General features: G+C 44.8%; 1 protein-coding gene across 1 annotated transcript in view; it reads right to left on the bottom strand.

The window, feature by feature from the left end:
- The window catches only part of NTRK3 (neurotrophic receptor tyrosine kinase 3), a 464,240-nt gene that overhangs the window by 280,005 nt on the left and 170,480 nt on the right, over positions 1–13,755 (bottom strand). The window contains exons 5-7 of the mRNA XM_063142789.1: positions 13,498–13,655; positions 5,404–5,546; positions 3,816–3,957 (exon numbers count right to left, since the gene is read on the bottom strand). Coding sequence (XP_062998859.1) covers positions 3,816–3,957; positions 5,404–5,546; positions 13,498–13,655 — 443 coding nt within the window. The remainder of the gene's footprint in view (positions 1–3,815; positions 3,958–5,403; positions 5,547–13,497; positions 13,656–13,755) is intronic.

Here is a 13,755-nt window from a genome sequence, read left to right as displayed (position 1 = left end):
TTTTAAAATCTCTTCACTGGCTGCCAATTAGTTTCTGGGCGAAGTATAAAGTGTTGGTTATCACCTTTAAAGCCCTACATGGTTTGGGTCCAGGCTACCTGCAGGATCGCCTTCTCCCATACAATCCACCGCATACACTCAGGTCCTCTGGGAAGAACTTCCTTCAGCCAAAACTAGGCTGACGGGTATTACCCAGAGGACCTTTTTCTCTGCTGCTCCCAGACTGTGGAATGGCCTGCCAGAGGAGATTCGTCAACTTAACAGTCTTTTAGCATTTAAGACAGCTATAAAGACTGATCTCTTCCACCAGGCCTATCCAGTGGAATTTTAGGGTGCTTTTAGGATGCTTTTAGTATTTTTTAATATGTTTTTAGGAAGTTTTAACAATGTATATTGTTTTGATTAATGTTTTATATATTTTATACTTCTTGTTCCCTGCCTCGATCAAGATGGAGAGGCAGATGATGATGATTGAAAAGCAATTCATGCAGAAGCCGTAACATCTAAAAGCTGGTGACCGTACATCACATGTGCACAATGTTTTCCAGTAGCACTGTACATTGTGGGGCAGGCAAAGGCAGTAAAAGGATTTTAGATAACTGAGACCCTAGCTTTGCAAATGGACTGTTCTACGTAGCACATGCACGGAGCAGTAGTAAGCTACCACAACCTCCAAATTGTTGGCCAGTTTAAATGGGAGTGTGCCCCCACGTGTCCCAGTGGAGTGTGGGGTGTGCATCAAAGTGGGCAATGTGACATAGTTTTAAGCTATTGAGTATGACTAGGAACATCGCAGAGGGAAAAGATAATCTCCCTGCTTTTCAATATTTAATTCCAGACTAACTTGCTACGTACCTATGGGATTCTACTCAGCCGCTGCTCTGTGTATATAAAATTGGATTTTACATGCATATAGGGACAGGCTGGAGAGGAAGGTAATTTCTCTGGCCTTTGAAAGCATCTAGGGGGTAAGGAAGGAAGTATGCACCTATTAGCAAGGATTCCCAAGGATTCGATTCATGGGAAAACGTTTACACTTGTAAGAATGTACAACACCACATCACTGTCTTCTGAGCAGCAAATTCTCAGACTGTGAACCAGAGTAGGAGAGCTAGTGTGCTGTGAGAGAAGCTGACCCAAAAAGAAAGAAAAGAAAAAAGAAAAAAGTGGACAGTGCACCCGGAGTCCCCACCTTCACAAGAGTACGCCAGCTGCAATTTTGCTCTGGCCTCAACTCTTTCCAAGCAGCTTCTCCTGGGATAGATGTGTGGAACCTCTGCTTTGGCTACAGTGGTTTCACTCCCGATTCAAAGATGCCACAGAATCACTGGCCCTAAGACACAGGTGTAGAACTTCAGGCCCGGGGCCAAAACTGTCCCACCAGGATTCCCTGAGTGGCCCCACCTCCTTTCTCCCAAGTACCAATCATGGCGTGGTTCTCTGGGATTTCTGCAAGTTCTTTCACCCCATTCTGAAAAGGTTGAAATGCCTCTCCTAAGGCATAGGCCTAATCGCTATCAAGCAGGATATTTCACAATGGAAGCGGTTTATAACAGGCAGGAGCCACACCAAGCAGGATATAGCACTATGAAAACAGTATATGGTGTATACTGTATGTGTCAAAGGGCTCCAACAGTGGTCAGTGCACTTCAATACTGCTATAAAACAACAGTGTGGCTCCTGCCTTTTATATACCGCTTTCATGGTGCAATATCCTGCTTGGTGTAGATTAGGCCTTAGTTACCGGCAGTAAGGGCTTTAAAATAAAATGTGCTGGTATATTTGGCCCTGATAATTTTCCCTCTCCTCTGTTTGCCTTCAGCCTCATCCACAATTGGATTGCAGCTCCCAAGAACTTATCTAAAATGGAATTTGGCCATTTCAACATGTTCAACAGCCAGGCCCTACATAAAATCAGCAAAACTCAAGGTTGTTTGACTTTGAGTCCATATCAGATTGAGAGTTCTTGCATGTTTCTTTTCTCTTTGCATGAAAATCCACAAGTATTTTCATACTTTTTTTTTCAAATGGACACATCAATTGTGTGCATCTTTGAAATCTACATGTAATCTTTCCCCATTGATTAAAGTGTATTTGTGTACATTTGTTTTTCAAATGTATGAATTTCTTCATGTTCATTTTACAAATATACAGATGCTGTTGGACTTCTGTTTGTTTGCAAATCACATTGCTAGCTCAGAAATGTACAGAATTCAACCACAGATTGTGTCCAACTCCGTCTTTGGTCCAAAAGGTAACTGGGGGAAACCCAGATCAAAAATAAACTGAAATGAAGTTCCCATACATCCCTAGCCCTAAGAGAAGTGCGCCAATAAACTCCAGTCTGACTCTGTGCTCATTGCTCCCAAGAATCAGGAAACATCAAGAATGTTGGAGGATTGGCAATAAACTGGATTTAGGTTTTATCCTGTGCACTTTTTACACAATGCTTGCCAATTTGCAGACCCTTTGCTGCATAAAAGCCAGGCAACATCTGACTTGTTTATAAACAGGAGGTGAATCCCTTGATGCTTTGAGAGAATGTGGCAAATTAGGAGACAAACTGAGGTTGCGACAAGGGCCACTGAAAACTGAAACACAGCCTCTCCATTCCACCTCTGTCAAGACAGACGGAGCCAGCTCTCTTTCAGCAATCTTTAAGAAGAGCACGTGGAAAGTAGTGAAGGCGCTTGCCTCCTTTAATGTGTCAACCGACACTTCACAGGAGACCATCTGCAATGCAATCACTTTCTTATGCTTTGCCGAGAGAGGGGGAGACACTGCATTTCCACAAACATGATTGTGGAATTCTTTTGGGGAGAGGGTGTTTGAAGATTCTCCCCCGCCCCCCATGCACCCTAGAATGGCACCTTCTGTCATGAAAAAACAGATCTTCTGCAAATTCGGCTCAGTCTTATTAGCAATTTGAACTGTTATTGTTCAGGTAAGACAAAGGCAGGATCTACACTACTGCTTTAAAATGGTTTATAACAGTAGTGACAACTGTTGAGCCTCAGGACACACTCCATATACAGTTTTCAAACTGTTGTCAAAGTGTCATATCGTGCTTGGTGTAGATCTGGCCAAAGACGCTCAGCACTGATGCCAGCCTTGCTACTTCACGCAGATGAACCGCCACTGGGACATAGATTGTCCACCCTTTCCTCTACCTGAACATGTTATTTGCAGAACGTAGGTGGGGTAGTTGTGTATCCATACTGGGTTTCAGTCAGAACCAGCAAGAACATTAAAAGAGCTATTTGGGTGATTGGGTCGAGCACCTAGGATAGCTCCTTTACATTCAGGCTGGTTTTGACTGAAACCTAGAATGGATTCACAGCCCCACCAAAATATGGGCCACCAGCCTCCACGTGAGTTGGCGGAGACAGCAGGTATTAGTATTACTATTTCATCATTCACTCCCAAGTAACTGTGGAGAAATTTCCACCTTTGAAGAACAATTCTCAGGACTGGGGATGAATGAGAATTTTGTTTCAAGTTGCAAATCATCAACTGCCCCATTTGAAACCTCAAACATGGCTGGGAATGGGAGCACTTTTTTATTTTAAAATGCACACTATAAAAAAGTGCATTTTTTTCAGTGTTCACACTTCAGTCGATGAGGAAAGTGCACACTTTTGGGGGAAAATCCACACAGAGGTGTGTACTTTCCCCATTCAAACTGCCTGTGACAGTTGGGTAGATTTGCCCTGCATTTAGAGATGTTATCTTCTGCAGGGGGAAATGTACAAAAATCCCCCATACCATTGCCTGCCCTCCATCCCTCCCTCATACCCCATAACCCATCAACTTACAATATACAGTGAGAAGCACACTGGCATTCGACATGCCCACTACGTTTTCGGCAATGCACGTCAGCAGGAACCCATTGTCCTCACTTGTGACGTTCACCAGGGTTAGATTGATGGAATGAACATTTGTCCAGTTGGCGTTTGTCTGAAAACGATCACCAAAAAGAAGGATAAGTATATATTTCTTTAAAATATGGTTGGACCTTCACCCAATAGATGCTCCTAGAACAGCAGTACAGAATGTCCAGCCTGTGGGCCAAATTTAGCCAGCAAAGGAGCCAACCTACCCCTCACCTCCTTCCCTGACTTCATTTTCACTCATTTTGACTTTCTTTGTGCAAGAGGTGCAAAGCGTTAGGCTGTGTTCAACTTTGCTTCAGTTCTTAGAACCGACAGCAAAGTGGCTTGGTTCGCCTCCGACAAAGGTTGGGGAAGCTGGGGAGCAAGACGAAGCAGATCGGGACCAAGCGGATGCTTCGCCTCGATCTGGAGCTCCGAAGAAAAGGTAAGTGTGGTGGGAGGGGGGCTTACCTGGTGCTGTCTCAGTCCATGCAGCAACGGCAGCAGAGCCAGGTAAGGGGGCAGGAAGGAAGGGGGGCTTACCAGCCTCCATCGCGGTCCAGCGGCAGCTTCAACTGAGGCCTCAGTTGAAGCTGCCACTGGACTGCGACGGAGGCAGGTAAGTGGTGAGGGGGGAGGGGGGAGGGGGCTTTACCTGGCTCCGGATGCTTGGATTTGTGTCAAACTGGGCACAAATGTGGATACATGTATAAGCTGTCATGGTGCCGATTTTGAGGTTTCTAACGTTAAAAGTAAAAAAGTTATAGGTGTTTGATTTTCAATGCCAGTCTATGTGGGGGGGGGGGGATGACACGGAGCTCAGATCCGGAGCCCCGCAGCGGATCGGAGCAGAGCATAGATGGATCAACATGGGGCGGAGCAGCCCCAATCTGGAAGCTGCAAATCGGGATCCACAGCAGATCGGGGGGTCCGTGCACAGCCCTACAAAGCACGCCACATCTCTCCCTGCCCAAAAAAAAAAGGATTCAGTTGGTGCTTGGAAGAGTTCCTCCAAGCACCTTCTCAGTCCCTGCCCTTCATGTGCCACTTACCATCCCAATCAGGATGGTGTGCAGTGGTAAAGGAGATGCCTGACTTGGAGAGTGCTTGGAGGAACAGCTCCTCCAAGAGCCGGCCAAGTCTTCTCCATGCAGTGAGGACCATGGAGCTCCATGCCTCTTTCTACCAAGAGAAATGAAAAGTGGGTGGGTCATGGGTGGATGACATCCCAGGGGGGGGGGGCTTTCACCCTGACTTCATCAGTTCTGCCAGATTGGTCGGAGGGCCTGGGGTTGGATGGGGGGAATCTGGCCCCTCAGCCAAGAAAAATTCCCTAACCTTTTCCTAAAATAATAGAATCATACATCCAACCCAGAGTACAGCCATGATGCACATCCTTAACAAACTGGAAAGCAATTGAATGCTTCAGGAAGACCAATGGAAATCCTTTTCTCTAATCCTCCATATATGCAGAAGAGTGCTGGGTTCAGATAACTGAAGCAGAAAAAAGGATCTGGATTTATCCTCCTACCTGATGAGTGTTGATAGAGCGTAGATTGACCACCATCCAATCAACGTCAGGCAGAGGTGAGCCGGAGCCGTTGCAGGTAATCACAGCATTTTCACCCTCGCACACAGTCAGATTCACATGGCTAACACTGATTTCAGGCAGATCTAGAGAAACCCAACCAACACACACACAAAAAAAAATCTGTGTCAAGAGAATGTTCAACCAAGGCAAGTGAGGGGAATCCCTAAGGCTCAAACTTTCATTCCCTCATCATACTTACAGTGCAACCCCATGCACATCAACAGGGACCTAAATCCTATGGGGCCCAATGGGACTTGCTCCCAAGTCAATGTGTATAGGATCGTAGCCTTAGAAGCAGTGCAGTTCTGAAAAATTCTTCCACATTCTTCTTTGACTATTCTCTTTTAAATTTGATACAAAATAACTTGCTTTTTGGGGGGAGGATGTTCTAGGGAGAAGAAAAAAATATCATGGGTGAGATCTGGGGTTCTTGTGCATACCTTACTTATGAGGTGGTCAAGGAGTGAGTGTCATGCATGTCATTGTACAATCATCTCTCTGACTACCAGCAGCCACCCTGGCTTCCCACACTTCAATTAAAGCCCAAGGGAAGATGTAAGGAATGATGTAACTCCTCCTCCACAGGGCTTTTACAGATCTGGGAGCGTGGGCAGCCAGGGTGGCTGCAGACTGATGGAGAGATGTGTAATGGAAGGAAAGACCACACCCAGTAGCCACTTTGCAATGAGAAGGTAAGAGCAACACATACCACCAAAAAGCAGACAGAACAAACAGGGGGTGGGGGAGAGAGACGTTGTGCTACAACCGCTGCTAATGGTGAGCCTCACTCCAAGAACTGGTTGATTAATTTCTCCTTCCCCTAGAGAAAAAAAGGTCATCGTCTCCACTGCCATTTTTCTGTTCATGAATACGGTGGTGAATTCTGAGAGGCCATTTGCTAAAAAAAATGACTTTGGATGTCGAAGAAATAAACAGGAAGCACAAAGGTTTCATGCTTCATGTTTGTCCATGCTGAAAAATTCAGGAAGGGGGACGTGCACGATTTGGTGTGTGGGCGTGTGGCTGCCCTGTGAGCACTGGGCCAAGGAGAGCCTCAGAAGAGGTTTGTGTGATATGGTGAGCAAGGGTGGACAGCAACAGTGATGGGACAAGTGCCCCCCCCCCAAACCTGGCACAGGTGAATTTGCTCACCCCTAAAAATGGGGCTCGTTTTTGTCCATTCTTGTTCTATTTGCATAAACAGTAGCCTTAAAGGGGTGGTGCATGCAACATTGAAGGCATGCCATTGCTGAAAACGGAGCATTTACGGACAAGAACGAGCCACCATTTGGGCTGAAAATGGCAGCTCACTGACCGAGTGTGGTAGAGGGAAAAAGCACCACTGGACAGGTGATAGACGAGAGACAGGCTCTGGTGCTGTTGAAAAGTATAAAATCTTTGAGGTTTTTTATTATTATTATTATTATCAAAAGCTCGATGTTTCAGATTTAGACAAAATCCTTCTTCAGGAGCTGACGCTAGACACAGGCTGCATTAAAACAACCTGTTCTTGTATATTACAAAATCTTACGCTTTTCTTTCTCCAAGACATTCTGTGAATGAACTGCATTGTGCCAAAGAGTTCTTTCTCATTATGAAGAGTCTCGCAATGACCTATTCGTGATAATAGTTCATCACGAGAAAGAACTATTAAAGATTTTATCCTTTTCAATAGCACCAGAGGCTGTCTCTTGTCTATCACCAGCTCACTGATGGAGCAGGGCCTCACTCCATGCTTCCAAGTGCCAGTGGTCGGCCCAGTGGTTCACTCCACGCGACTCACTGGGGCCGGGTAAGTGGGGTTCGGTGACCAGTACATGGGGCGAGCATTGGGGGATGTCTGCCCAGTCCAATTTATGAGCAAACAATATTGTACATCCCTACTTGTGATCACATTCAAAGCCTAAATAGCTTTGGGGCCAAATACCTTCCTGTATCGCCCTGCTCCTGCAGAAAGCTCTTTGCAGGTGGCTCTCCTCCAAGTGCCTTGAATGAGAGAAATGCATTACGCATTTACAAAGGATAGGTCTTGCTTTCTGGTGGCACCCAATGCCAGAATGTCCTCCCAAGAGAGATACAATTGTCACTGGCTCTTGTTGTTGTACCAAATCAAAATGCCCCTGTTAGCTCAGGCATTTTAAACATTAAGTCCAGCTCAAATGGATTTTAGATTGACCGATTGCCAGTTTGCTTTTGAATCATTTTTTTATGTCTGTTATTGTGGGTAAGTTAATTGCTTCTCTCAGAGTGGATTTTATTTTATTTATTTTTATGAAGACAAAACGCTAAACCTTCTTGAGATGCTTTGCAGATGAAGGAATGATTCAGAAGTTGAATAAATAAATAAGGATGGTTCCTACGAATGTCCATACAGAAACAAATCCTACAACTCCCAGCATGGCTGTCTGGGGCATGCAGACAGTTGTAGGATTAAACATGCACAGGATTGTGCTTTCAATAAATCTAACTACAAGTGGGACCTGCAACAAAATGTTAGAGTGTGGTGTATGCCCTGCTCAGAATTCCATCTACTCCATTCCATTTTCTCTTCCTCCGGTTTCTTCTGCACATGCCTTATGCCAACACTCTGTGGCTACTGAGCATGCTCAGTCCTCATTCAGCTGGTCTGGATCCCCCCCCCGAAAGATTTTCTGTACAACTGGGGGCTCCCCAAGCCTCCTTTTAGCGCATGGAGCTGGGCAACGTTTCAGCTAGAAAAGCAACAATAGTCACAACCTGAACATTAGAAATACAGGGGATGATTAACTAGGCAAGCCACACCAGCCTCTTGGATCTAGTTGGAGAATTCATTGAATCACTTTCACGATGGAGCACTAGCCAAGCAGGAAGAGCTCCATTTGGGAAGGGAAAGATCTCAGCAGGGAGATTTCTCTCTCCAGTTGTGATGGGAAGGACCGTGGGGGCAGGCAGGTCAGAGAAACTGTTCACCCCATAAGCCCAGGAAATTAATGTACATAAATCCACCCTGGCTAATAGCGGAAGAAGTCTTCCCAGCCTACTCCTTTGCTCACTAAGGATTTCCTAATCACTGAAGATTACTCCTCCAATTTGTTGAGGAATTTCCAGTTGTCTTCCAAAACCCTTTGGCTCACCTACATAGCGCTGCCCTGGCTCTATTCCAGCATTTAATAAAAATGCATTGAGGATGGGGAGAGCAAATTTCATGGCTGATTTCTGTGTGGAGGGGGAGTGTATGAACCTGTACGGTTCATAGGAGTTCCCATGGCTAGGCAGGGATTGTGTGGGGGACCTTATGAATTCATTCACATTACTGATTTCCCCTACATAATCCTGTAAACAACTTCAGCTTAAGGACTACAGTGGTCTTTGGTTATGTCACCATCAGTGAGACCCTTTAACCTCTGATGGATGTGAGAAAGCCTGGAAGATCAATTCTCCCCAATCATGACAAGCCACATGACAAATTCAACATCCCCACCCCACCCCCAGATATTTATATTAGGGGAAGAAATGCATTTAGTATGCATTTAAATGCAAACGATACCTAATTTTGCTTTTTTGAACCACTTAATGACACTCCAAACTCACAATCCTTCAAAATTTACATTTTTCTGAATTTTGCAATGGCATTCTCCCAGCAAAAAGGGCTCACAAATATTAAGGCAAATAGTGCAAAAAGGCGGACATTAGGGAAAGTCACATTAAAAATGGATTAAGTTAAGACAATTGCTTGCAATAAAAGGTGTATATCAGGAGAAAAAAAATCTCAGAAATGCTTATGAATTTTCATGCAAACATCAAAGAGTTTTCTCAGAGTTTGGGATGAACTGAATTTTAGGCTGGAGTAATTCTCAACGTTCAAGATGAACTGAACTTAAGACTGAGATAATAAAAGAAATTGAAATTGACAGATCCATTCATCTCTAATTTATATTAGAATTTTAAATCTTTTCTTTGAGAGGTATGTAAATTTTGGTTTGGCTCATAAAACATGTTAGCACGCCCCATTTGAAGCCTTGAACGTAATTGTGAGCACATGTCCACCCAAAGTATTACAAATTCACAGTGCTGGTTTCCCGTACTCAATCGTGTAATCAACTTCAGGAAAATTTGCACAAATTTCCTCAGTAGATTGAACCAGTCCCTCTTTAGTCTATGGACAAAATTTGCACAATTTTTGCGTGATTTGCACAAATCTCCTGTTAAATCGCAGATTGGTTTGTGCAACTTTCCCATTCACACAGAGCAAGCCATGCCTGCAAATGGGAACTGGGCATGAGACAAGTGGCAAAATTACGTTTGGAGAATTCCAGAAATCTTGAACATCGCTTGTTGAACCATGCCTGCTGGAAATATATATATATATATATATATATATATATATATATATATATATATATTCCCAACTGAGGCCAACAGCATTGAGTCAATTTAGGGCTAAAGAGAAAGTGGACTACTGAGTGCCTTTGAAGGCTTTCTCCAGTTTTCTCAAACTGTCTCTAAGGGTCCCCATACATGTTTTCTTTTTCCTGGGGGTGCCCTAGTTGCTTCCTGTATTGCAAACCCTGCTTCAGGCCAGAAGAGCTCCAAGATCCCTTCCAACTCAACGATTCTATGAACTGCACATAGCTTATGTTGTAGAGGCGGTTGGGGGGGTTGGGGGGTGAGCTTCAAATGAGGAAGCCTCCACTTTGAATCTTGCCTCTGCCCTGGACATGCTAACAAACAGGCAGTGGAGGAAATGGAGAGGGCATATTACAGAATTTCTTGTATCGTCAGTTTTAAAGAGTCAAGTGGGAAATTATCTTGTCAGGTTTAGATGCAGTGCATTTGACCTCAGTGCAAATGAGTTGAACTGGAACGCCCTAAAGGCATTGTGCAGCAAGGCAGTCAGGAAGCAAAGAGGATCTGTTCTACACACGTTCTGAAACAGACCAAGCTTGCCGTCATTTCACAGTTCCACCAAGCCAGCCCATCAGCTGTGGCCTCCTGGGAACCCTTCAATTTTCTACAGTGCCAGGCAATCAGCATAAGCACATTGATTATGCCATGGGCAAGCCACCATAAATGGTTAGTAGGATGCATTTGGCTTCTTGAATCAAACTTTTCAAGGTAAAAGACAGGCTGGTGGTGGGGAAAGCAAACCCCCCCTCCAAGCCTAAACAGAATCTTGTTTTGCTGCTATTGTCAACAATCCACAGCACTGCCCCATGATTTCCCTAGGAAATCAGAGGTCACACAGAGAGCGAGGTGGCATCATGCATAAGGCTGTGCACCGCCTCGGGCTGAGGCCCCGAATCCAAGCTGGGCTGATTCGGCCAACCTCGCCTTGGTTCCGAGGTGGTTCTGGCTCAGCCCGAGGTGCCCCAAATATGAAGCCATTTGGCTCCGAAGCTTTGGGGTTCCTCAGGCTGCTTTGGAGCAGCACAGCCCTATGCCTTACCTGCTGTCATCGCTACTGCTGCAGCCGATGCCTCCACCTCTGACACCAACACATGTAAGAAGAACCAGTTTAGTTTAGAGGTACTAAACGAAACTGATAAGTACCTCTATAGCCACAAACTACAGTGGCCATAGAAATACTAATCACTCAGAGCACCCGTGATACCTTAAAATCGTGCGCAGCCTGGTTCTTCTTACATGCGTCGGCGCAGGTGGCAGCAGGTAAGCAAGGAGAGCGGGGAAAGGGAGGCTTTTCTGGGTGCCAGCTGCACAGCCGGCACCTAGAAAAGGCAAGACGCCTTGGAGGCCCCGAATCTCACCTCGACTTCGGCACCGAGGTAAGGCAGGCAAACCCCGAAGCAACCTGAGGTGAATCGGGGCTGCTTCGGGGGCTCCAAACCAGCTTCCAAGTCAAATTGAGGGGGGGTCCCTGTGTAGTTCTAATCATGCACAACGTCGCCAATTCAATTTGCTTATCTCACCACATCTGCCAGAGCAAATGGAATCAAAGCTTTATCCCCCATTTCAATTGGTGCAAGAAGGTGAGGCAACATCCCTGCTACTGAGACCATCATGTTGTCCAATGACTGCAAGGACATCCTCCACCATTAACCAGAAACATTCTGATGCCTTTAGACCACCAACCCCACAACACAAACTATCTTTGAAGAAAGGGGTTAGTTTACAGCAGGAATGGACAACATGTGACCCTCTAGATCAGTGGTTCTCAACCTGGGGCACTCCAGATGTGTTGGACTGCATCTCCCAGAATGCCCCAGCTGGCATTCTGGGAGTTGTAGTCCAACACATCTGGAGCACCCCAGGTTGAGAAAGGCTGCTCTAGATGTTGTTGGAATGAGACTCTCATCAGCCTTAGCCAGGATAGCCAATGACGACTGAGCATGGGAGTTGCAGCTCAGCAACATCTGGAGAACCACACATTCCCCATTGGACCCCATTCAGCTCAGGGGCACAGATTCTTCAAATATGATCGCCTATGATTTACATTAATGAACCAAAATGTATCTCGATAACGAGGTTGCTATCAAATGCACACACACACACACACACACACACAGAACGTTTTCACACGCAACATATAGTCTGTTCGTCCTGTTGTCATATATTATGCTATAGAATAGATGTGTAGGGATGGGCAAATTTCTAACCATTCTCCTCCTATGGGTTTGCTTAACCCAGTATGCCACTTTTCCTGAGCATTTGGGTCAATATGCACATCGTTATAGTGCAGTGGCCCCTTATCTGTGGAACTCCCTGCCCCTGGAGGTCAGGCAGGCAGCAACACAAGGCTACTTCCAGCACCTCCAGAAAACATCTCTGTTTTGAGAAGCCTTCCTCAACTGACCAGCCAATGTTTCTCTGGTTCCTTTTTTAAAAAAATTGAACAATTTTAATTTGCTATCTTTAATTTTTTTATCTATGTTCACTATTGTGGAATCTGTGTTAGATAATTGAGTGGTACATAAATAGTGTAAATAATAATAAAATAATAATAATAATAATAATAATAATAATAATAATAATAATAGTGTGGTTCGGAGCCAAGGAGGAGGAGGAGGAGGGCAGTGCATTGCCAATTTTCATTGGGACTGCAGGATACAAGGAGGGGAGTTAACTCTTCTCTCACCAGATATGGTCCCAAGAAAACCACCCACATTCTGCAGTGCAATTAGCATTTGAAATGAGGTCCCCATTTCTAAAATGGGAACTTCACTATCTTACTTGCAGTGGGGTGGGGGTAGTGATTTTAACTGGGAACGGAACCAGGGAGGGGAGGCTTGACCTCCCCTCTCCATGCATTGCAGTCCCAATAAAAATACATAAATACACACAGACACACACACACACACACCTCGTATGAAGAAACCACATATGTGGTTGCTGGCCATGCATTAAGCATGCAGTTTCATCCTTTTTCTGCGCGCATTAGCATTAGGCTAAGGAATATGCCTTATGGATGCTTTTAAAGAGTATATACCCCATGGGGCAGCCCGCTGCCTGTTTTATAATTCCGCAAGTCTCCATACACACCAATCCATAATATTGTTTATAGGATGTTTTAACAATGTATATTATGTTCTTAATTCAGTTTTTACGTATTTTATATTTACTGTTGTTCCCTGCCTCGATCAAAATGGAGAGACGGGTAGGAAATAAATTTTATTTTATTATTATTGTAAACTGCCCAGAGAGCTTCGGCTATGGGGTGGTATATAAATGCGAAAAATAAATAAATTATATAATAATAATAGTAATAATAATAATAATAATAATAATAATAATAATAATAATAATAATAATAATTGGGATCCATTATTACGCCCTTCCTTCACTGGGCTGTTTTTGCGGCCTGCCTCCGCCTCCCCCTCCCCCTGGGTTCTTTCCAAATGGTTTCTCTTTTCTTTAATACTTCTGAAAACATTGGAGTTCCCCCAGGCCTGCTGATACCTCACTGTGGTGCATGGGCAGTGGTGTCCTTCTGGCTACATCAGCCACGGCACTCACAGCCTGAGCATCAGAAATAGAAGGAAAGATAACCATGTACTGCAGGTGCCCAATTACGTAGGTTTTTTCCCCTTTCCTCCTTACCACACTGGCTGATATTCATCTTCTTTATGGGGATGCGGTTGGTCTCCATGCTCATGCAGTGCAAGTCCTGGTTCTGCATATTCGCTTCGCCTTTCTCCTGCCACAGCTGGATCCAACGGATATCACAGCTGCAGTTGAAACTATTTCCATCTAACCTCCTACACAGAAAGAGAAAGTGAGATTGTGAGAAAGGAGGGGGGGGAGGTGAAGAGAAGGTAAAAGTACAAAAATGTTCCTCTCGGTTCCACGGAATCTTTG

Source organism: Elgaria multicarinata, chromosome 16 (genome assembly GCF_023053635.1).
Source record: "Elgaria multicarinata webbii isolate HBS135686 ecotype San Diego chromosome 16, rElgMul1.1.pri, whole genome shotgun sequence".
In the NCBI taxonomy this organism is placed as follows: Eukaryota; Metazoa; Chordata; class Lepidosauria; order Squamata; family Anguidae; genus Elgaria; species Elgaria multicarinata.
The sequence above is the reverse complement of the archived record's forward strand: the minus strand, read 5'-3'. Positions and strand labels throughout refer to the sequence as shown.